This window comes from Ipomoea nil, unplaced genomic scaffold (assembly GCF_001879475.1).
Source record: "Ipomoea nil cultivar Tokyo-kokei standard unplaced genomic scaffold, Asagao_1.1 scaffold0706, whole genome shotgun sequence".
Taxonomy (NCBI): domain Eukaryota; kingdom Viridiplantae; phylum Streptophyta; class Magnoliopsida; order Solanales; family Convolvulaceae; genus Ipomoea; species Ipomoea nil.
Window position 1 is genome coordinate 1,381,744 of NW_017617134.1, and position 25,016 is coordinate 1,406,759.

The 25,016-nt window shown below is 34.8% G+C and overlaps 2 protein-coding genes across 4 annotated transcripts; one reads left to right on the forward strand and one right to left on the reverse strand.

Annotated features, from left to right (window-relative positions):
* The first annotated feature begins 720 nt into the window (after positions 1-720).
* Positions 721-1,207, forward strand: LOC109176352 (small acidic protein 1). The gene has a single exon (XM_019325795.1). It carries the CDS (start codon positions 736-738, stop codon positions 1,036-1,038), a length of 303 nt encoding a protein of 100 aa, XP_019181340.1. The 5' UTR covers positions 721-735; the 3' UTR covers positions 1,039-1,207.
* Positions 1,208-3,049: 1,842 nt separating this feature from the next.
* Positions 3,050-11,369, reverse strand: LOC109176471. Of its 3 annotated transcripts, none has more exons than XM_019325912.1 (15): positions 10,965-11,368; positions 10,055-10,201; positions 9,831-9,947; positions 8,874-8,958; positions 8,273-8,381; positions 8,117-8,184; positions 7,904-8,029; positions 6,905-7,827; positions 6,456-6,659; positions 6,317-6,377; positions 5,703-5,816; positions 4,905-5,018; positions 4,728-4,814; positions 3,716-3,772; positions 3,050-3,599 (listed from the first exon to the last, which is right to left on the reverse strand). In XM_019325912.1, exons 1-14 carry the CDS (start codon positions 11,099-11,101, stop codon positions 3,746-3,748), a joined length of 2,319 nt encoding a protein of 772 aa, XP_019181457.1. In that variant the 5' UTR covers positions 11,102-11,368; the 3' UTR covers positions 3,050-3,599; positions 3,716-3,745. The 3 variants fall into 3 exon arrangements, with proteins under 3 accessions (XP_019181457.1, XP_019181456.1, XP_019181458.1); XM_019325911.1 differs by having other exon boundaries at positions 3,050-3,606; XM_019325913.1 differs by lacking the exons at positions 3,050-3,599; positions 3,716-3,772; positions 4,728-4,814; positions 4,905-5,018 and having other exon boundaries at positions 5,713-5,816; positions 6,317-6,366; positions 10,965-11,369.
* Positions 11,370-25,016: the final 13,647 nt, after the last annotated feature.

Genomic DNA, 25,016 nt, shown 5'->3' on the forward strand with positions numbered 1-25,016 from the left:
AAAAAACTACAACTGCCGGAGACGAATCATCTCCGACAGTTCCGTTTCCATGGCCGGAGACGAAGAGCTTCGTCTCCATGGCCAGGAGACCATCCCTTCGTCTCAGGCCATGGAGACGAAGCTCTTCGTCTTCGGCCATGGAGACGGAACTTCCGGAGACGATTCGTCTCCTGCAGTTCTAGGTTTTTTTTTTAATTAAAATTTTAATTAATTATTTTATTTAAAATTATATTTAAAAATTATTTTTAAATTGGTAGCCGCCATTTCAGGTAAACAGTTCATTTTGGACCTAATTACATAATTTTGTGTTATTCAGGGACCCAATTGCATTATTTTTTAGTTCGATGACCTAATTGTACTTTGAAAGTGGCATATTTAACCCTTATTCCTTAATTAAATACAAATATATCATATCAAATGGACAAATACTACATTATAATAAAGTCAATAATACTAAAAAAAAAACATATCAATTATCAAATGATGAAAAATTTTGAACAAATTATCGTATGGACCATAAATACAATATACATTTTTAATATACTAAAAGTACATTATCTGTATATTGAATGTACATTATTTAATAATATATATATATATATATATATATATATATATATATATATATATATATATAAATTGTACTTTCTACTTTTATTTAAATTTTTGTCACAATAATATGATCTATTTTCCTATATCCAAGCAATCCAAATTGGCTGTGGATTCGGGTTGTATATGACCCGGTATAAATATGGGCGCACAGAAGAGAGATCTGATTCTAGAAGCGCGACGCAAGAAGGAAACAAGAGGCTTCTGAGAAGAGAATTGAGAACTGAAAAGATGAAGCCTATGGCGGTAGACTACTTCGCGGATTTGGATGAGCAAGGATCCACCATGGCGATGGACGTAGACGACGTGGAAGCGCTCGAGATCTTTGGCGAGGGTCCCCTCGGCGGCCCTACCGAGCACCACCGCCTCGCCGATGCCGACTTCTTCAACTCCTTTGAAGACGATTTCGACGATTCCGACATCAACTGAAACGGTGTTTTAGTGAATTTAGTCCCCCCTCCTCTCCTCTCCCTGCCAAATCAATCCTTCTACTCTTTATTATCTGTCGTGTTTCTGAATATCCACTCAGTGGATTCTGCTGAAGAATTAACCGGAAATTGAAAGTTTAAATAAAATTTTATGTTCATTGTGTTTTTCAGTTGCCAGTCTCTTGTTGAAGTAGTTCTGAGTAGGGTTTAATTGCATTTACTTCATCAGTATAAACTATTACTCTCTAGAATTCTAGGTGAAATTACCGTGTGTTTACTGAGTTGTATGAGAATTTTACGTCGTTTCTGATTGATTTGATCGGCTACTTTTTCATAGTATAATGATTAATATGGTGCAGAATTGAACTATATTTTAGAATTTAATTAGGGCTGTGGAAATTAAAAATTACTCATATTTTGTTGTTGTTTTTCTGTTGTGTCTTAACAATGGTTAGAATAGCTAGATTGGTTGGTAAATTGGAAGTCCTTTAAAATTTGTTTTCATGGAGGGGATGAGTTCTCCTGCAACTTGACTGAGCATTTACTGACTTTTGTTTGGTAGGACAAATTTCTCCATTTACTGAGCATTCTCTTCAAACAGAAACTCATTTTTGATAGTGGTTAATGTGTTGCTTGAGAATGTAGATTTCATTGCTTGTGAAAGAAAGTGACATCTTAGTTGGAATATTAGGCATTTAGGCATACTCTTCTGAGCTTTTGAAATTGGATTGTATGTATATGGTTAAAGTGAGTTGGCTTTGATGGTAGGAGGGCTGCAGACTTGTTGGTGTCTAATACTCTGAAGAAGCCTCCTTAGTCCTTACCTTTAAGTTGCACTTGATATGTACTTTTAAGGTGGTGTACATAGAGGTTCTATTTTTATGGGTAATGTACTAAACATCACTAGGTGCCATCGGGTGGTGGATAGGTGTTAGACCCGTAAAACCAGTGAGTTTGGTTTTGGCATGGGAATGGGTTTTGCCGTGGCTAAGTTGTGAGGATGGCATGGCTTAGGAGTCGGTCGGCTTGGTTGGTCGGTTGCTTAAGTCGCGGGTGGTTGACTTGAATAGGCACGTTTGATGGTGCATGGCTTGGTTAAGGCTCGGACTTGGTCTGTGACCAAAGGTGTGTGAGGCCTTGGCAAGTTTGTGGTTCGATGGGCTTGGGTCTCGTGGTCTTGTCGGTTGGGCAAGGTTGTTGGTTTTGTGAACTAGTACGGCGTGGCTAAGTGTTGGCGTGCCAGTGCGAACGGGATGGCTCGTTCGTTCTTGGCCAAGGGCGCGACCTTGGGTGAGCATGTGTGCAACATGTGATGGCGGTTTCCAAGCTCGTGCGGAGCATGTGAGGCGGTTCTAGACGAGCAAGGTGGCAGCTTGTTATTAGCCTTCATAAAGCTAAGCAATTGGCTTGTAATCGCCTTGATGTAGTTTTTGGCTGTAACACTCTTGGTTTTAGAGTGTCGTGACGATCCTAGGTAGGCTGTGTTCCTTTATAGATTTACTTGATAAAAGTGATAGCAAATAATATATTCATTTTTAGGAAAATGAACTAAATAGAAAAAATATGTAGTTTTTAACTTTCGGCCAAATAATAATAATAATAATAATAATAATAATAATAATAATAATTTTACACATTCAGCTTTTATAAAATTAAAATATTTTTCAAAAAATAAGCTATTTGTTGAGAATCATTTACTAAAAAACATTTTTGCAATTTCCAATTGAATCTTTTAATGTTTATTAAAGCGGTAACTACTACCAAAGTCATCTTGGCCTATGAACGTGTAGATTGTGTGTCTTGCCATCTAAAATTATTATTAGGATTTACAAACCCAAATTTGACATCAAAAGAACTTTTTCTCAAAAAATTGTGTTAATAAAAACAATACGCCAAAACTTTTTGAGTGAACGTCCAAAAAGAAATCGGTTTAAACCCTTGAAAGAGGTTTTAGTTTTTGGGTTTCTAACAATGAACTTTGGAATAAAAACTTGTATAAAAGACAATTTGAGTTTCCAGAAAAGTGAAGAATGTTTTCACTTTGTATAGATGTCCAGATGGAAGACAGACATTCTTTTTCTCAAACCAAACACAGAAAAAAGTTATAAACACTTGCATAGTGTATCTGTGCATTGTGCAATCATCTTTTCTTATCTGATCTGATCTTTTTATCCCCCTCTTACGATAAAAATCAACTAATGTACATTCAATCCATCCATCCATGTATTTCACCAGAAACACGAGTGACACATTAGTAGACATCCACCAAGAAAAATTTTGAAAAACGAAAGTAAACTCCCATTGCTCGACACCCCACCACATATCTTTGTATACCCCGGAAAACCTCAAGCCGCTCTGAACAATAGTTGCGGAAGAAGCATGAATCCAGCTTTGCACCCACCATATAGAGAAGAAATAGAAATGTTCGTTTTCAAATTCCAGCGTCCCCCATTACTCCATCAAGATTCCCCGTGGCACTTGGTGAAAGGCATTCTACCTCGCTGCTACCTGTCTGTCAAGCGTTCTCGGATCCATTATGTTGCAATGACAATCCGGTACATACTGCATTCTTAGCATATTTTGAAGTGGAAACGTTGTCAATAAAACAGGGAGTAGTCATCTCAAATTCAAATTCATGCTAGTCGGCTAGTGAAAGAAAAATTATTAGTTTTGCATACCTTCAGATATTTCTGATGAATGGTGGATATCTAGCCTTCTAAAGCATAAGTCGGTAACTGCATCAAATTATCAAGACGAATATGTTGGTGAAACAAGAACAGAAGTTATATTGCCATGATTACACCTACATGAAGCAATAAAGGAAACAATAGGTGCTCATGGCCCTTGGGAATACAACAGTCTTTGTGGAGTTGAGAAAATATATATAAATTCAAGCGACTTTGAGGGGAAATATCCTGAAAAGCTATACAACTGGGCCCCTTTTGGGTCTAGTGAAATTTTGAACTACTGCACAGGCATTGCTTTTGAGGCGTTTCAGATCACCAAAGGTGATGCAACGGAACATCCATTTTGGGCGTTTGGGGTGTTCCACCACCCCAAATGCCCAAATAGCCCTCTCAAATGCAATAGTTATACCATGGACCAGGGTTCACATTGCATTGTGAACCCTGATACAAAAATTTTGTACCTTCAGTTAACACATTTTGTACCTACAGTTAACAATTTCTGTACATGTAAACAAATAACTTGATAGTTGCTGACACACATGATAGCTACAGCTCAATTGCAGGTACAGAATGTGTCAACTATAGATACAGAATCTGACTTGATAATTGCTGACACATAATATGATAGCTACAGGCACAGAAACTATCAACTGCAGGTACAGAATGTGTCAACTATAGATACAGAATCTGAAGGTTATTTTAGGACCAGGGTCTACAATGCAAGGTAGACCCTGTTCCATGGTATAATTTGCCTCCCAATGGAGCCTTAGTCTGGAGCAAAGTCAGCTAATGCCCAAATATTTTTTTTTAAAAATAAATAAATACATAACTGCATCGATAAGCATAACCCACATGAATAGTCACAGATTTTTCTGTAAATAATGATCCTCTCATTTTATGAACTTTTTTCTGGATAATTAACTGACATCTATTAAAACCACAGGACAAGGTTAGCTTAAATTGAAGAGAGAAAAGTATGCAGCAAGTTCAGATCTTCAATTACCTCAAGCATGTTTTCATCAGGAAAAGAGTTCAATGTACGATCCAATCCATTTGAATTATCATATTGGAGGATCCTCAATTTTCCTTCCTGCGAGTTCAGTTTAGATTGAGATGTTATTCAGAAAAGAGCAGCACAATTTAAGGAATATACGAATAATAACCTACGGTTTTTCTTTACCTTGGTTCCATATACAAGTCCCCCACCAACTGAAGGATGGAAACATGCAACATTGACCTCATCCTCTGAACTGGGAAGAACTCTCACTAGTTCCATATCAGAAACTCTATATACCTAATTAGTAAAAGTAGAAAATGAGCGGAATTACTAATTACTAACTATGAAAATAGTAGCATTTATTCACCAAGATAAGACTCGAGCATAGGGAGAGAAGCGTGTCCCCATCTAAACTCACACCAAAAATTTATTAAGGTCAATAAGAATGTAGTTTTATTGTTGCATAATAGACTACATATTAGATATAATCAGACTTCAAACCTGTTTAGATGTTCAGATATATATGAACCACAGGACCTATATTTTGCGTTCAGGATTTGGCCAATGGTAGGCTGATCTCTTTTCCAGTCATTTGGCCCAGCTGAAATCACCTAACCCCATCCCCAATAATATACCAAAAACAGAACATGCTATAAATTACAGATCTCAGTAGTGATGAATTTAAGAGTTGGTTGGCATTCAAGGATGCCTGCTCAATACACTAGAACTAGTAGAGACTACTCAACTAGTGCCTAATATTAGAAAATAAGACAAGTGTCGTCTCACTGAATGTTTTGGGCAATCCCTTCCAAACTGAATACTTTAATAAAAATTTGCTTTTGCAACATTTGAGTAACACTATTAACGCGCACATCATAATTAGATCCCAGCATGAGTGAATATAGTAATACTGGAGGAGATGAAAAAGGAATAAATTTTAATGGGACCTATTAAAAAGGGATAAAATTTAAAACATCTTACCTCAAGAATTGTGTAAATAGGTACCGTTGTATCGCCATCAATCACAACACTTTTAAGAAGAGAGCTGTGACGTCGGCCATAGGCAAGTAGCAGATGCTCAGAAGAGGGCGAAAACTGCAATTACAACAGACGAGTAACTTCAATAAATGACCACGTCATTAATCCACACTTCTTACAGAGAGAATATAATTTATCATCTCTGGGAAATGGAGTTTCAGGGTACTTTGTGAAATTAAGAACCATAAAGTTATAAAAGCCCTTTTATTATCATTTCACAATCAAAACTGTACACCAAAAAGGATTTTAAGGGAGTGAATATGAAATTATTTGCAAATAGATGCCTCAACACTCAGGCTGATAGTTTGAATAAAATGGATGATGAGTCAATGATAAAGATGATGTCTGCTCTGACTGGAGAAATAAACACTAGTACAATTATTTTAATTGTTAGAAAAATAAACATGTTTTAGTAATGTAGAAAGTAACTGATGCAAGGATGCCAAAACAAGTAAAAATGACTTCATGATCACTGACAAACAGAAAAATTTCTTTTTACAATTTACATACAAGTCTAATACTGCAAAAAAAAAGAAAAACCTTATAAATGCACTGACCTGAATTGAGGTTAAACAATGTGCAGCTCTGATAGCCCTAGATGCAAGCACTGAGCCAAACCTACATACACAGAGACCTTAGCTTACAAAAAGCCAGACATATGAGCTAAATGGAAAAGAATTGAACTCTAGGATTTACGTTGATTCCTCAAGCGAATATATCCGCAGCTCATACATAATCCTGTGAGCTGAAATTGGATGTCTAGTTGGCGACGTTCCAGCCCCCATTGTGTCATGATGAATATGTCCATGAAAACCAGGATCAATATCCATGTTTGGTAAAACACATGCAACACAGGCTGCTAAAAACCGTCCACATGGTGAAAAATGTGCACCCATCTCACTGGAAAACCATTAGATCTCAATGTCAGATTTAAACAAATTCATGGGTATAGTTTGGATTTTATTTTGGTTACTCAGATACAGCATAAGGAGACAGACTTCTAGAAACAATAACATTGAATTAACAAAAAATGAAGAAATGATAACAATAGTTATTAGGGATAACAATAACAACAGAAATAACAGGAAGCATAATACAGGCTTGTAGTTAATCTCAAGATGCAACAAACTACAGATAAAGCATACCTGCAAAGTACAGCATGCGGTATAGTTAAGCGACATCTATCTGCATCAAGAGGTGCACAAGGAGCTTTAAGGTCGTGTGGCCATATTCTAAGCTTCACAGTGCAAGGCAACTCAGCTGCTGCTGCAGCAGCAAGTGAAGTAGCAATCTCAGATTGGATGTGGCTCATAGAAGGTTGAGTGTCCATATCATCATGCACGATATTGTATGAAGCAGCACCGTCACCAGATCCAGTTGTGGGTATAACACGAGAGCGTGAAGAACGGTGCCGCGAACCAGGTCTTCCTGAAACCCTTGGTTGAACAATGTTGGATGCAGCAGGGGGTACTGTTGAGGCATTGTCTAGCTCGTCATAAATGGGCAGGTTGTTACCCCCATTTTGTGAATGCATTGCCCGTTGCCCAGCCTGACTTTGGCCAACCAACCACCCCTGCAAGAAAGGTAGGTCCCAGTATGCTGGGTCACTAAAAGGGAAAAACTGATTGTTCCTCTCTTCCTGCTGCAAATCTGTCTCCATGGCATCTACTAAAGGATGAGAAAGAGCATTGTCATGTTCCCTCATGGAAGAACCAGCTTGTGCTCCTTGCACAGGTGGATTACTTGGTTCAATTGGGGACAACAACAGTTCATACTGGCCAGAAGGAGTGGAATATGTAAGTAGCCTCACAGATGCAGAAGTATCTCCTCTCTGTTGCACATTATCAGGACCTGAGTCCGCATTACTCTGCTGTGAAGGCATTCTAGGATCTCTACCAATTGATGGCCAGATCATAAAAGGAATAGACATGATAGGCAGTTCATTTGCTGATGCAGATTGATAAGTGGAATGAGCATCTGTCAAATACACAGTAGGAGGTGGATACCGCAAGTTACCCGGTGAAGTTGCTAGTGTCATAGATGAATCTGACGAGTCCAGATCATTGACCTACAATGCATAATGTTATAAGAACAAACATCATCCAAAAGATAAAATCTTGGATTAAAAAGCACCAGACTGATACCTCAGCAGTTAGAAGAAATGGGGCAGCATGTGGATGGAAATGAACAGCCCGCAATGAACGACGTGTCTTGAGTATAATGGCTGGTGATGAAGACTCTCCTCTTCTGTTGTAATGCCATATATAGAGCTGTACAGGTTACAAAGTAAGGATCAGAATTCAGAAGTAGAAATATTTTTTACATGAAGCTCAGAAACATATTTGTAGATTCCTCACCTTGTGGCCCGAAGCTACAGCCAAAATCTCCCCCTGGGCATGGAAGGCAATAGAAGCAATAGGACGATCTGTATGGAGGAAAAGTTTCACAGTTGATACAACAAAAAGAAAATTGAAACACAGATTATTTTAATTTCAAATGTTAAAGGCTATTACAAAAATCCCGCGACCCTATGCACTCAGCAGTTTTTGCATCCCATAAGCGAACTTCATGGTCTAAGCTTCCACTAGCAAGTATATCAGGATGCAATGGATGAAACCTAACCTGAAATAGTTAGAATGGAATCTTAGATGATAGAAAGGAAAATTGCATCCAAAGTATTATGCCCCATGAGCCAAGCAATTCTTGAGTCCGATGAAACAGGTGTATATGTGGATTAATAAAACATTTGTCACCTCAAGAGCAATAACCATTAAAGGGAAGCATAATAAACTACAAGACTCTTTCAATCAGTGCTATAGCACAAAAGTTAGTAATACATTTTATTTAAGATAATGCCATATTAATACCATATAGAAAATGAAGGCATTATAATACATGGAGCTACAAACAAAGTGAAATAGAATCCTCTGAGGTAGCAAATATTTAGACATAAACTTGGTATTTTTTAGAACATACTAATACTCTATTCCTCTTTCACATTTCTGACATTTAGGTTGACATTTATATAAAAACAAATCGAACCAGCCAATATGGCAGTCTCAGAATTCAAATGAATTAAATGGGGAGATGCAAAGCTTCAGAAGGCATCCTTACCACCCAAGGTGTTCTACGATGGCCACTCAACACTTTTAAGCATTTCCCAGTTTGACATTCTATTATCTTCACTGTATGATCTCCGCTGGCATCACAGAAAACAGAATACTAAGGTCATCCTCATCATATAAAATAATTCATATCCATCATTGTATAACGAATTCAGCATCCATCTATTATGCATATATCTAGTAAACACATACAGGTATATATAGTTGTGATCATAGTAAAGATTTGGAAATTTTTCATTCAAATCCTATGCCTCAATTCAATTCAATTCGATTCATCTTCCAGATCTGAATCCATTGGTAATATTAGGTTATGCAAATTGCGAGTTCAGCTCAAATCACAGATTCTTAACTTATACTACAATTTGATTCACAATTAAATATCAGAAATTCATTTGCCACAGAGCCAACAGATTACCCACTTTTCTCAATAACCTTGGTGATGTACCTTTAGTTTTATATGTCAAAGATGCTTGGCAAAACCTAACTACCAGCTCCAACTTTGGGTTCTTACAAAAATGATTAATAAATCAATTAATAACCCCGTTTGTCAAAATTTATAATGGGCATGAATGTGCACTGTGCAGGTTTAATTAACTAACAGACGGAGCTTAAAATTTCAATTGTCTTATAGTCTGTAAATTACTTTGGTAGAACTTCCCTCCCATGTTTAGTTCAACGTGTCAAAAGAAAATTACACACATAATAAGGAATATTTTTAAAGAGACCTTGAGTTCCGGCATATTTATGTGTCAAAGTCAATTAGGATCTGCACCACATTCAGATGAGTATGATTGATTCTTAACAGGAAGTCAAGAACCCATACTGCAATTTGACTGAGTGACACTTGATTATGTAAATAAACAGATAGATGTTGACACCAAGACATACATTATATAAATATATACTTGTACCATTCTCACAAGATGGTAGGATGGTGGGAACTTACTGGGTAGATGCAAGCGTCTTTCCATCTGGACTGAATGCTGCAGCAATAGTTGATCGAGGAGGAGGTAAAAGGGGGCAATACTTGGCTGATAAATGCCGTAATGATTCTGCCTCTACCCTGCAATAAAGGAATTAATCCATATAAGAAAAAGTACAACTTCGCCATGCATACATCAAAGAATAATGTAGATCGCCATGATTCTGCGGTTATTATACACAAATTACCATGATATAAGACCCCGCTTTGCATCCCTAGCCACACCACCCTTTAATCCACCACATGTAGTCTCCTGCCTCCAAAACCTTTTGGAGGACCGTTTACTTCGGGGAGATACCTCCCTACGAGCTAACAGCTGGAAGACATTGCCACAGCTGGTACAAGGGCAAAATTATGTAAGTATCATGGATAAAACATGCATACAAAAGTTAATTTAAGCTCAGCACTACAAATTTGATATTACCATGTACCATATAACAAATGCAACCTGAGTATACAATAGTAAACTACCCAAGTAGCAATCAGAATAGACAGACATAAAGATGAATGGGTAGTAAATTAAATTTCAGCAAAACAAATTTGGCATCACCCAGGCCCATAATGTACAAGCAACCTCAATACCTCAAGCCATCACAATGTCATGGTAGTGTTACTAACCCAATCAATTTGAAATTAAACTTGTTAAGCAACAAACTAAAAGTTTTTTCTTTATATATAAAACCTCCCTCACGATCAATGATCATGGCAATGTCATCAGTATATACAAATGCATCCTTCACACTCTAACATTAAATCCTGTAAACTCAGTGCAAGCCATTTAACCCCAAAAAACACAACATAATTCTAATCAGAAATGCAGACCCCTAAAACAATTTAGGGTGGAGTGGTCAATTTTTAAAATCCAATGTATACTAGCATCCCATTGCGATCACTATAACATAGATAATTTAAGAACAAGTCAATCAGATTGAGACCCGCAATCTAATAATTCATATTTGTATTGCCAAGAAACTCCTATATAATATGCCTCACAATTCAGCTAGAATTGACACAAAAGAACCTGCCCAAAATCAGATCTTTAGATCAAAATGAGCTAAAAATAAAAAAAATTAGGCAATCTATGAATTCACAATGGACCTATTTTTGTGATTGGGATTTGGGGGGGGCGGCGCCCCAGGCTGGGGTGCGAGATTCCGCGGCGACGGAATAGGAACCGACGACGATGGAGAAACGCGTGAATTCTCCGGCCAGAGAGACGACGACGAAGGCCTCATGGTTTGCCCGAGAACGTCTCAATCCCCGGGCATCGGAAATTAACTCCAACGACTTTCTCCCGAAGGTTCAGATTGGGCCGCCCGGGTGTGGCCTCGATTGAATTGCTGTAAATACTCTCCCTCCCAATTCTGAACGAATTACGAGGACGACGATTGCGGCGAGATCTTGGGCCCAAGGGCAAACTGGGAAACCACACAAATTCGACAAAGGGGAAGAGAGGGAGCCAGGGGAAGACGCTGGACTGGGTTGGGTGAATGGGTGGGGCTTTCTTTTCCGGCATCGGACGCTTTCTAATATGTATTTGCGCCCCAGCCCCGCTGTGAAAAGACATTAATGCCCCTTTCTATATCACAATTCTCAGATACAAATTTCGTTTCCTACGCGCTTACCGCGACCGTGCCCATCACCTACTGTTCTTTGCTTTCAAGTCAATACTCAATACCATTCTTAATATCCTTTGAGTAATTGAGTTATGACACATTCTCAAAGGTTAAATAAGTCCCTAAATTTTATTATCAAAATCAATTACATTCTTAAAATTTGTTTTTTCAAAAAAAAAAACATTCTTAAAATTTGTAAATTATAATATGTCGCTAGAGTTTCAGCAACCTTCTGACCAACTCCGATCTAGAAGGCAACCAAATAGTTGCCATTCCCAGATGAAATGGTTCCTTTCTCGGCAATAAGTAACTTTTTTGGTCTTCAAAATTTTCGTCGGAAGTTGGTCGAAAGGTCGTTGGAGGTAGTTAGAGTTGGTTGGAATGTCGCGGGAACCTTAGTGATCTGCTATTACAGGTCATCAACTGGTTTTGGACTACAATGCACCAAAATAACATGTTTAATTGCACATTTTAAAAGTTTATAAGTCTAATTGATTTTTCAAGTAAAGTTTAAAGGTCTATTTTACCCTTTTCCATAATATATTTTATTGAATATCGTTAGGTACTTAGGTCACTAGAAATATGGTGTCTTTTAATTGTAATAGTTCACAAATCATATATATAAGATACAATGTACTAAAAAGATTCTATATTACATGTTTGATCAAGAGGATATCGGCAAGAATTAGAATCGTAATGTTTTAATACAGAAATAATGTAATATCTCTGTGTGTGTAGACATGGATATCAATACTTAGAAGTGTAGTTTCTTTGATCTATAATTGTAATTTACTATTCAAAACATTTCAAAAATTTTCCCTTTTTTTTTAATGATAGTATCGATTAGTAAATATAAAAAATTCATTTTTTTTATTATTATTCGTATATTAATATAAAAAAGTAACATAGGAAAATGATATAGCTATTCTCTTACTAATAAAAAATATTAAATGCTTTGATTAAATTAGTAGTACCATATCAATGATACACCATAATATTTATTACTTTATGTCTTTAATAAGTGATATTTTTACGCGATATAACATTTTGCTTTTAAAATAGTATTATTCACTTTTAAATTTTGATTACATATCTCAATGGGTTTCAGTGCCAACATACTAATTAAGCAATTCCTATGGTTTGAAATTTGAAATTTCTATGGTTATGAATACAATTAATCATGGATGAGTGAAGTATCTATAATGGATGCATAGATAATGAGTTCAAAAATATAATGGTATATGAAGCGATATGAGAATTAAACATTACACTTACTCTAAAGATACATAAAAATTTGTACAAGTAATGATATAATTTTTAAATTATTAATTTATATCAAATTTTATTTTCACTGGTATAGTTTTATATTTTTTTTTTTTGAATGCTCACTGGTATAGTTTTATATGATTAGCTGCTTTCAAAAAAAATATATATATATATTGTAGTGATAAGTAATTAAATTACTAGTAATCAATGAATATGAATTGTCACGGCGCTTTCATATTTTAATTTTACGTGTTTATGTAGTTTATTTGATAATTAGCAATGATGACAGCTAATTGACAAACAATTATGAACGTGAAGGATTCTAAATCACAATAGCATATGTAAATTTGTGTACACATTTTTTTCATATAAAAAATACATTTTCTTTTCCATATTGATTTATTATTATTTGAATTATGCGCTTGGCGGATTCAGCTTGACTTAATCCCAAATAATAATAATAATAATAATAATAATAATAATAATAATAATAATAATAATAATAATAATAATAATAATAATAATAATAATAAATAAATAAATAAATAAAAACATGTTTTCATTTTCCATTCATCTACTTCTCCAATATAATTCTCTGTTTTTTTTTTAAATCCTCAATTTTTTCATTTTGGTGAACGATTCCAAAAATTTTCTGTCTATGTTTCTTCGAAAGATTTGTGGAGATGATAAATTCCCACCCTTGATCAACTATATAATCAAACTAGTAGTCCAAAAAACATGTTTGTTATTTTATTTTTTAAAAATTAAAAATATTTCCAATTACTAAACACACTATTACTTTAATGATGTATTATTAATAATAACATTTAAATATTGAGCACAACGTTTCACACAAGAGGCATGCCCTAGAGGTCTAGATTATTATTATGGAAAATAAATGGTTAAAGTACATGTGAGGTCTCTGATTTGTATCTTAATTTAATTTGTATAATTCAGTCTATATACTTAAAAATTGTATAATTAAAAACGATTACTAAACTGTTAAAATTAAATGTAAATTTTATTGATATGACATCGGCGTTATCACTGTCACATCAATCAATATAACATAATAATGTGTAATGCCAACTCAAATTTTATTTTATTAATATTAAAAGCACTTGATGTAATCATTCTAAACTCCAAATGATTCCAATATCACATGTTGTTGTATGTGTAGTTTTTGGTGGGAGAGGGGGGGGGGGGGGGGGGGTAGATGGCTTCTTTGCCACTTGCTATAATGAGACTTGTCCATTTATTCTTGATATTTTCCCAATGTCACCAAGTGCTATATATGCCAATGTTCTCATAACACCATTCCCCTTACCCTAGTCATTGCCAAGTCACATTAGCTTTGCCAAGGAAAGAGAGGTTCTGAATATATAGGATTATGTCTTTACTTTAATGATGTCAACTAAGAGTTTTGAAATTCAATCTATCCTCTTTCTTTTTTATCCAAAATCTTCATATTATTATACTTTAATACTCATGTTAATTAGTGTAATAATAAGTGTATTGTTATGATTTCAATATGATTAATTTGGTGAATTAACTGCTAGAAGTAGTGCTTACAAAACTATCATTAAAAGGAATATTTGCATAATTTGGAGGAGTACTTTAGACCAAAGCTTATCTAATCAAGTTATCAACATATAATCATCATGGAGTTTTTGTTTTTTTTGTTTTTTTTTTTTTTGTTTTTTTGAAATACTCAATAAATCTTTACAATGTAGTATCTGTTACAGCCCAAAGAATCTAAGCCCCACCATCCCCGGATGCCATCATACATCATAGTACATGGTAGTTGACAATTATCATGGGGTTTAATTGTACCATAACAGGGGTACGGTTATAAAGATTGAACATTAATCCTTAGGGAAATAGACAAGATTTAAATCAAATGGTGTTATATATAACATCATTTTATAATAAATATAAGTATTCTGAATAATAATTAATAAAAGCATTCATTTCAATTATTTGATTGAATTTCAACGTATATGCAGAAAGAATTTTATACTTACAGAATTACGGTACTAGATTACAAAGACCTTTTGACATCTTTTAATCTGTTGATTCAAATTGTATTTCCTTAATACAAGTTTAATAATTTACAAATAAAATTACAATAAATAAATAAATAAAACAATGCACACAAGCACACAATCAAGGATTTTTTTTTTTTTTTTAATGCTTACTTTTGAGAGAGTTTGTGCTTTTTCAATTTTTAATTTCTTCTTTTGTAGTTTAATTTTTGTTTTTCAAGTCTTCACAAGAGAGGAACAATTAGAGGTTTGGAGAATCGAAAAAAAATTGGAAAAAATAGAGTTTTGTACTTTCGTGAATTGTGATTTCATGCGTTTTTTTTTTCTATTTAAATAATTATATAATTATAACTTTATAACTAAATATAATTAAAAGTTGGAGAAAAATTGGGACTCTCCATTGAGCCCGCTGCACAATATAAATCTTCTTAGAGCATCCATTATAGTGGAGACATTTTGTGATTTTTGAGGAGTTTTTGTAAGTATGCATGATTAGGAAAAAGAATATGAGAGGGGAGAGGGAGAGAAAAAAAAATAATAATAATAAAGCAAAACTGATTTAAAATACTAATAATATAAAAAAACATGCGCCCGTTGGGCGCAATGTGACACTCACGCTGCTTAGGCGGGGGGAGTTTTTTTTCCAGTAAGTCCCACTTTCTGAAATATTCCTTCATTTGCAGATGCTTTCCATTTTTCTCTCTCATACACTCTCTTTCCTCTATGTCATTGAACACTATTCCAAGAACTGTACTCCAAAATAACCATTGCAGGGCGTTTGGTTGGAGGAAATTTAAATTTCCTTCCCACCTAATTCCAAAGGTCATAAAATTCATTAGTTTGGTTGGAAGGAATTGCAATTCCCCCATTTTCATGGAATTAAAATCCCATGTCCCCCTAGGATTTTAATTCATGAGATTTTAGGAAGAAAAAAAGCAAGTGATGAGACAAAAGTATCCCTCTTTTTTTTAACCTAAAATTAATACCACAACAACAATGAGCATTTTGGATTTTATACTGCTTATTCCCTTTCAATTCTCATGTATACCAAACATTGGAATTCAAATTCCCAGTAATTCTATTCCTGTAAACCAAACGCTGGAATTTAAATTCCCACTTTATTAACAGTAATTCATCTCCCATGGAATTGCAATTCCTTTCCCACGTAATTCCCCGCTCCAACCAAACGCCATGTTGATCTTCATGCTCTTAGTACTATTTATCTTTATTATGTAATTTGTAAACTATTATACTAGATCACAAGTTCACAACTTACCTAGCTAGTGCCTCTTGGTAGTGATTACATATTTCGATCTCTCGTCACCCAAATAAATAAATAAATAATAAAAACTTTGTCTGGCATGATTCAATAAAAAAGGCTCCTATCCGCATGGGCAGCTCAACTGGTCATAGATGTGAAACTTTGGTCGATTGACCAGGATCAAGTCTCATCGGAGGCAGTGTGGGAGCAACCTCCCGTGAGCAAAGGTCTAGCCTCTAACAAGGGATGCAAACTATATTTTAAATATCCCGGTGAATTCCACGATAATCGACATTGGCATCTTATTTGGAATATGCAGGTACCACCTAAAGTGAAGCAGTTTTGTTGGCAATTAGCATCTTCAATATTGCTCAACGGGAGACAAACTTAGGACAGCCGAACACCTAGCATGCTCAAGGTACTTTGGTGGATTGGTTTTTTGAGATTTTAACTAAGCTAAAAGAGGATAAGAAAAGTCAGTTTGTAATTTTATGTTGGGGACTTTGGAGTAGCAGGAACGACAAGGTTTGGAAGGGGATATCTTATGCTATTCACTCAATGGTGCGTACTGCTCTTTCCTTCTGGGTAAACTGGAAAAATGGTGAATGCAGGAGAGAAGGAGCATACTGGAATGCATGCCCACTTGTCACAGTGGATATTACCTGCCGCTAGTAGAGTAAAATTGAATACCGATGCCGCTTTTGATATGGAGAATAACGTTATGGGCCTTGGTTGGATTTTGCGCGATGATGGCAGTCGATTTTTGGCAGCCAAAAGTTTACGAGTGCAAGGTCAATACCTACAGCGTCCTAGAGGCAGAGGCGGTTTATGTCCGAGAAGCTCTCAACTGGTTCAAAGATACAGGACTAGGGGATGTCAATATTGAAACAAATTCTCAATTACTTTATTTTGTTTTATGTTCGAATTCCTTTTACTCTGCTTTTGGTTTTTTGGTAGATGATATTAAACAAGCTGCCTCCATGTTACACGAGGTAGACTTTGATTTTGTTAAGTGATCTGCGAATCGTGCTGCCCATACTGTTGCTGGGGAAGCCGTTTCAGTGTCAGGTTGCGGGGTGGTTTGATAGCCCTCCTCATTATCTTGCCGATGTTCTTGCTTCCGATTTAATGAATTAAGTTCTTTCTCACTCAAAAAAAAAAAAAAAAAAAAAAAAACTTTGTGTACCTCCCATCTATATCTAACCCAGTCATCATCCAATCCATTCAATGACATCAATTTAAAAATTTATATAAAAATCCACTACAAGTAAACATATTTTTTGAAAACCAAGAATTCCAGACTTCATTAAATCGGTAAAGTAGCAAAGGTAGGAAGAGCATCCCTCCAGACATTACGTGCATCGACCGCATTTACATGTTTAGCTAAGGCATGAGCTACCGAGTTGGCATCTCTACGTACAAACTTTATAGAACAAGAAGCAAATGAACGAAATAAACGCAAACATGAATTTAAAATAACACCAAGATACGAACGAAAGGAACTCGCATCGCGAAAGCTAGAAACTAGGACCTGAAGCTTCCAAATGTTGTTCCAGACTGCATCAGGGGTGGTATTAATTTCTCCCAGGCATTTATAACCATCTTTAACCGTATATTGGCCCATGATATCCCCTTCCAATACCAATCATCCTTAAAATTAGTGCTCACTGGGATCTGTAAAATCAAATCAACATCCCTTGGGGCAAACAATTGTGTAATCAGCTCTTGGTTTCATCTCCCCTGGTCATGTTCTAACAGATCAGCTACCATGAGATCCGGGTGTTGGGCAACTTGATCTGTAAGCACAAACGGTTCCTGCGGGTCAGGCAGCCATGGTTGCGACCAAACTTTGGTTGTTCTACCGTTCCCAATTCTGCGCCTGCAACCACTACGAATCAAATTCTGACTGGCCATAATACTCCTCCATACATAGCTTGGATTACCACCCAGGGTGGCCTCATAAAAGGAAGCATCACGATAATATCTTGCCTTAAATATTCGGGCCATTAAGGACTCCGGGTTGGTTAGAAGACGCCACCCTTGCTTCCCTAATAGAGCCAAATTGAACTCATGCAGATGCTTGAAACCCAATCCACCATGTTTTTTGGGTACACACATCCTATCCCAGGCCAACCAATGAATCCCATCCACCGTACTACTCTCCCCCCACCAATACCTGTTCATCAATCTTTCTAGAGAAGCACATAAAGTCACAGGCAACAGGAAAATACTCATAGTGTACGTAGGCATTGCCTGTGCAACACTTTTAAGAAGTACCTCTTCGCCTGCCATAGAAAGCAGCCTCTTATTCCAGGAACCGAACATCTGTCTCAACTTCTGCTCCACATAGGAAAAAACATATTTCCTGTTCCAGCCAATAACTGAGGGGAGACCCAAATATTTACCAAAATCCTCCGCCTGCTCCACCCCAGCCCCGTGGCAATGGTATTCCTATCTAACAAAGTAGTATTACGACTGAAAGAGATGTTAGATTTATGATAATTGACAAATTGCCCCGAAAACTGCTCATAAACCTCCAAACAATGTTTCACCTCCATGGTTTCCTGCATGTTAGCCTTAAAGAATAGAAGGCTGTCATCTGCAAAGAAAAGTTGAGAGACGGGGGGCCCCACAAGCCACCCTACAACCATGGATCCGTCCTTTAGCCTGAGCATCCTGTAATAATAAAGACAATCCTTCTGCACAAACATATAAATACTTATAATTTAGGTACCGATTAAATTCGTAGCCAAAATTGAATTAATACCTAAAATGGTCATCCATTATAGTGATTTCTTCAATTTCGTTTCAAACAATTTTGGTGACCTAATGTAGTTCCAGAATTTTGTATTTTTACTCAATTTAGTCATCCGTTTTTTATTTCGTCCATTACTCCATTTGGTAGGGTGTTAAATTAAAAGACAATTCAGTAATTTCAATATTGACATCTCTTTACTCCTAGACTTGCGAAGTGTTACATTCTTTTTTTTTTTTACGAATTACTCTGTACGTTACTCCCGAACTTGCGAATATAAAATTTGATTTCCATGTTTAGGAGTAATTCATAAAAGAAAGAGGGACTTCGCACTTCGCAGGCTGAAAGTAAATAGATGACAATATTGAGATTACTTTATTGACCCTTTAATTAACACCAATTTGACGGAATAACAAACGAAGAACTAAATTGAGTAAAAACACAAAAGTCTAGAACTACATTAGGACATCAAAATCGTTTAAGACAAAATTTTCTTTAAAAAAAAAAAAAAAAAAACCTCACTATAGTCGAGGACCCTTATAGGTATTAACTCAGCCAAAATTGGATTTCTAAAACAATTAGGCATACATATATACATTGAACCTATCATCAATTAGATATATGTAACACTCTGACATGTAATTGGTATATAATGAATTGAATTAAGCCTAAAACCACAAAATAATCTTTCCAGACTGTACTCATGGTGCTATGGGCTATGGGACTACGAATGAAGATAGCAGTCTCAGTCTGGCATACCCAACAATGGTTAGCTTCAAATTAAATCCTACCTCACATTATATTATTCTATGGATAATAATAAGGACAACATTTAATGAACCATCCTCCGAAATCTGTCAAGGAATGAAAATCCTATGATCCTTAATTAAAGAGTCTCAAAAATTAGATACAACCAATTCCATCTTTTCAAGGCTGTAGTGATAGTGTATGTTTTGGATAGATTGGTTGGCCACTCAAAAACTATGAATAACGTATCCCTCATTATCACGACTCTTATTGTCACGAAAGGGACGGCCGAGTAAATGAAACATATATAAGTCTTGAACCTGAAAGTTATTCGTTCGATTATTATTGTCAACACCTTTCTAGTCGAGCTCATTGCACTGAGACTTGTTAATACGGTTTACCTCTTTGATGTTGTGTAATTTGCGAGTTATTAGGTGCAAGGTTATCCAATATACACATTTCGATAATGATTATGGATTTTCTTGTCAGAGGACAAAAAATAAAAGAAAAGATCCTTATAGGACTAACATTGCTTTTAATTTGTCAAATATAAATTGATAATTTAAAAATTAAAAAGAACAAAACTATAGTGGTGCACAAAATATTGAAAACAAAATCTTTCCGTATTAGCTCCTGGTGCTATATGAGACAACTGGAGACAACAATTTGGCATACCCAACAATATAATGGTTAATTAGCTAGCTAGCTTGAAATTAGTGATCACACATTATTGTATGGACAACATTAAACAATCATCCTCCTCCATCAAGGAAAATACTATGATTCTTTATGGGTGAAAACGTACCGAGATTAGCTCGAGCTCGATAAATAATAGGTAGGCTCGAGCTCAAGTTCGGTTCAGTTATGAAATGAGTCGGCTCAAGCATGAAGTTGACCGAGCGGCTTGCGAGCCGCTCGACTATACACACACACACACACACACACACACACGTATGTATGCATGTATATGGCTCGCGAGCGGCTTAATGAGAACCTATATATATTAATATATGAGCCTAATAATCATTGTGAGCCCTCTATCTATATTAGTGGACGGTGCATGTCATCTATAACACAATGCGCACACGTAGTGCATGAGATAAAACGTTTATACTAAACAATTCAAACTCTTTAAAATGCTGAATTGTATTTATACTAACCAAACATACATTTCTTTTTAATGTGGGACAAATGCGTGCTACTTAAAGCCTCCCATCTAATTATTTTTTTTAACTCAATAAGTGCAGATTGATTATCATTCACTTATTATCCATTTTGAGTTCAAGATATATCAAATTAAACCATTCACTTTAAAAATCCTATCATTCTAAATCTACTTTAATCCGACTCAAAATTAATTAAAAGTGGACTTCACTCAAAATTATATATATCAAAATATCACTTTAAAACTAATTAATTAAAACATTTCAATTTTCAACATAGTGATTATCCTCTCTACTATTTCTCGTACATAGCATTAGTACAGTATCTTAGAATTGTTGTGTATTAACAATTACTCTATATATCCTCACTTTCGAAAACCTTGTAATGTTTTAACAATTATTCTATATATCTTATTTTACCTGTCATATTTATTATTTATTGGTCAAATAATTATTTATTTATTATTTGTTTTTTATTTTTTTTATGTATTTAATAGTATTTTTAAGAATCTACCACTACTTGTATTATATCAGGTGTAGAACTCTACTCTTGTATGCTTAGTATATATAGAACTCTAGCTAGTCTTGTATATATATTTATATATCGATCTGTACTTTCTATTTTCAATAATATTCAGAAACTGTTGTCATCTAAAGTAGTTTATAAATAGAGTTATTCCATTTTTTGTCCTAAATTTATAGGTGGTAGTTCACTTTTTGTCTTATTTTTTTTTTCCAAAACATCCACTTTTGATCATAGTATTATTGTGGCATGACCATTTTTGATAATCTATTAACAAAACAGTTTAAATTTCATCAAATATAAGTGCATTTTAGTCTTCAATTTTGACTTTAAAAAAAAAAAAACATAAACATAAAAAATATAGTGAGTCAACATACTTTGTATAAAAAATATCAAAATGTTCTTATATTTAACGTCATTTCAATAATTTTCATGACCGAGGACAAAAAATGGTCATGCCACAATAATACTATGACCAAATGAGGATGTTCTAATAAAAAAAAAAAACTAAAAGTGAATTGTCACCTAGAGGTGTAAACGAGTCGAGTCGAGCTCGATCGAGCTCAACAATTTTTGAACTGCTCGAGCTCGAATTCGAGCTCAATGTTGAGCTCGAGTTCGGACTCGATTTTGACCTCAAATTTGAGGGAGTAAAATTTTAATTTTTAATAATAATAATAATAATAATAATAATAATAATAATATTATTATTATTATTATTATTATTATTATTATTATTATTATTATTATTATTATTATTATTATTATTATTATTATTATTATTATTATTATTATTATTATTATTATTATTATAAGGCTCACGAGCGATTCGTCGAGCCACGAGCATAGGATATGTGAGCTCGGCTCGAACTCGATAATTAAACGAGTCGAGCCGCTCGAGTTCGGCTCGAACTCGATTTTGACCGAGCTCGAGCCGAGCTTTGACCGAGCCGCTTGTGAGTAGCTCGCGAGCGGCTCGGCTCATTTACACCTCTATTGTCACCTATAAATCTAGGACCATAAATTGAATTAAATCTTTATAAATATATAAATTTTATATATTAATACCAAACTTAATATTATGAAAAATTAAATTAAAAATAATTTTAACTGAACTAGACTCATAAAATTGAATGGAATTAATGAGTACTTCTTACACTAACGATAATGAATCCCTTGTGCACACTAACATTTGATTATATTATTTGAGTTATTGAATTATCGTAATTTACATATTCTCTCATGCTCTATCGGGACTCAGGAGAAAATAATGAATTCCTAAATAAATTTATTTAAATTACTTGACTATTGACATCGAGTACACAAACTATGTAAGCGTATGATTGGGTGCAGAAACCAATTACTCCGTAGAGTAATATTAGTCACCAAGTTGGAACACTATACTAAATAATAATGCATGAACCAATCTCAAAACGTACAATCACATTAGTCACCAATAAGCTTAATTTTTATCCATACAATCAAACCGTCCACGTGATCCGAATCATCAGATCCACATCCTTCCAATGTGATAGATCATCTTTTCTGGACTTTCACATATTAGATTCATCATCCAACACACCACGTGTCACCCTGTTCTTATGATGAATTTATTTTGTATTTTCCGCAACCTTTCATTGACGTTAATCCTATTGTACTTTATAAAGTATTTTGTATTTTAACCTTATTATGATTATTTAATATTTTGTTATTGACATTTCAAATGTCATTTAATCTTCGTCTTCATTCATATAATTTTTTGAATCCGTCCCTGTGCATGACATATATATATGCCTTGAAATACAAACTAGAAAGAATAATATAACAACGTTACATTTCAATAGAAAAAGAAATAATGAATGAATTGCAAAAATTAGGTTCACGATCTCTTAGCAAACAAGCTTACCACTGTCAAACTCTGTTTGTTTATAAATCGAACTCTAAATTTTGTTTGTTAATGTTCGTTTACCTTAACAAACGAATATAAACGAACGCTTATCGAACACACACGAGTAATTTATCGAAAGCTCTATTCACTAACACCCTTAATCACGCCATTAGCAATTAAAGATTGACATCTCATAATCACATCATTAGCAATCACCATCATAGTCATCATCCCACCATTATTGTACAAAATTACAATAAGGAGTCATAAATACCATAAATATACTCTCACAATAAAATATATCTTGTGTAAGAGAAAAAAAAAATTAGGAAAATGACACTTTTTCCTCCTGTGTTATATACTTATAGCACTTTTCCCCCCTATATTATTTAAGTCGTAATTTTTTTCCCTGATATATTATATGGACATATTTACTCTTAGAGTCCGTTTGGAAAGCAGGAAAATGACTTCTGGAAAATGAGTCATTTTCCGGAAAACATTTTCCGTTTCCAGTGTTTGGTTACATTTGGAAAACTATTTTGGTGTGTTTGGTACATTTTCTGGAAAATGAGTAGAATGGTATTATTAAATATTTTAATTATTTTATTTTAAATTAAAAATTCATTTTAAATCTTAAAAAAAAAAAAAAAATTTAATTTCCGGCGGAACCCATGGCTATGGTTTCCGGCGGAACAGTTCCGCCAGATTTAAAAAAAAAAAAAAAAATTGAAAGAGAAAGGCGGAAAACGACTTCCGCCCAAATTTGGCGGAAGTCATTTTCCGCCAAATTGGGCTCATTTTCTCCAGTCAACGGAAAATGGATTCCGTTGACTGGATTTTCCAGGTGTAGCCAAACACCAAAAACTCGGAAAATGACTTCCAGAAGTCATTTTCCGGGTTTCCAAACACAGCCTTAAAATAAATATTTCCTTTATTTTACTTCTCCAACAAATTATAACCACAATTTTGAAAAAATAAAATACATTAATTGTTGAATTTAGAATACTTTAAAAATAAAAAAAAAATTAAAATAAAGTTTGAACCAACAGTTCAAATTGGATCCGAAATTGTGAAACAACGATTCAAAATAAAAACCAAATCGCGATTATATATACTTATATGTGAGAGTCAATATAAATGCGAAAAAAAATACACTATTTGCAAATATTATAATTCTAATTTTAAGCTATTGCTAGTAGTTGTTCCGATTTGAACCTCTGGTTCACGGTTCAGAATCTATTTTTTTCCACTTCACAATTTTAATAAACGGAAACCCAAATATTGGGTTACGTTATGAATCATAAATGATTTTTTTTTTTGGAATAAGGGTCAAATAAGCCATCGAATTACACACAAAAATGCAATTAGGCCACTGAACTCAAAAAACATGCAATTGAGTCCCTGAACAACGCAAAATGTTGCAATTGGATCCAAAAGTGACTTGCTTACCTGAAGTGAAGGTTATTTTATTAAATTAATAATTTTTTTATTTTATTAATAATTATAAATAACAAAATTATTAAAAAAAAAAAAAAAAAAAAACCTTCGACTCCTTGCCGGAGTCCCTTCTTCTCCGGCAGGAGACGAAGGGATTCCATCGTCTCCAAGCCGGAGACGAAGGGGTTCCTTCGTCTCCAGGACGGAGACGAAGGGGTCCCTTCGCCTCCGGCAGTCTGGAGACGAAGAGGGGTCTCTCTTTGTCCCCAGGCTACCGGAGACGAAGACCCATTCTTCGTCCGGCAGCCTGGAGACGACGAAGACGTTGGTTTTTTTTTTAATTAGTTAATAAATAAGAAATTATTATTTTAATTAAATAACCTCTACTTCAGGTAATCAGGTCATTTTGAGTTCAATTGCATTATTTTGCGTTGTTCAGGGACCTAATT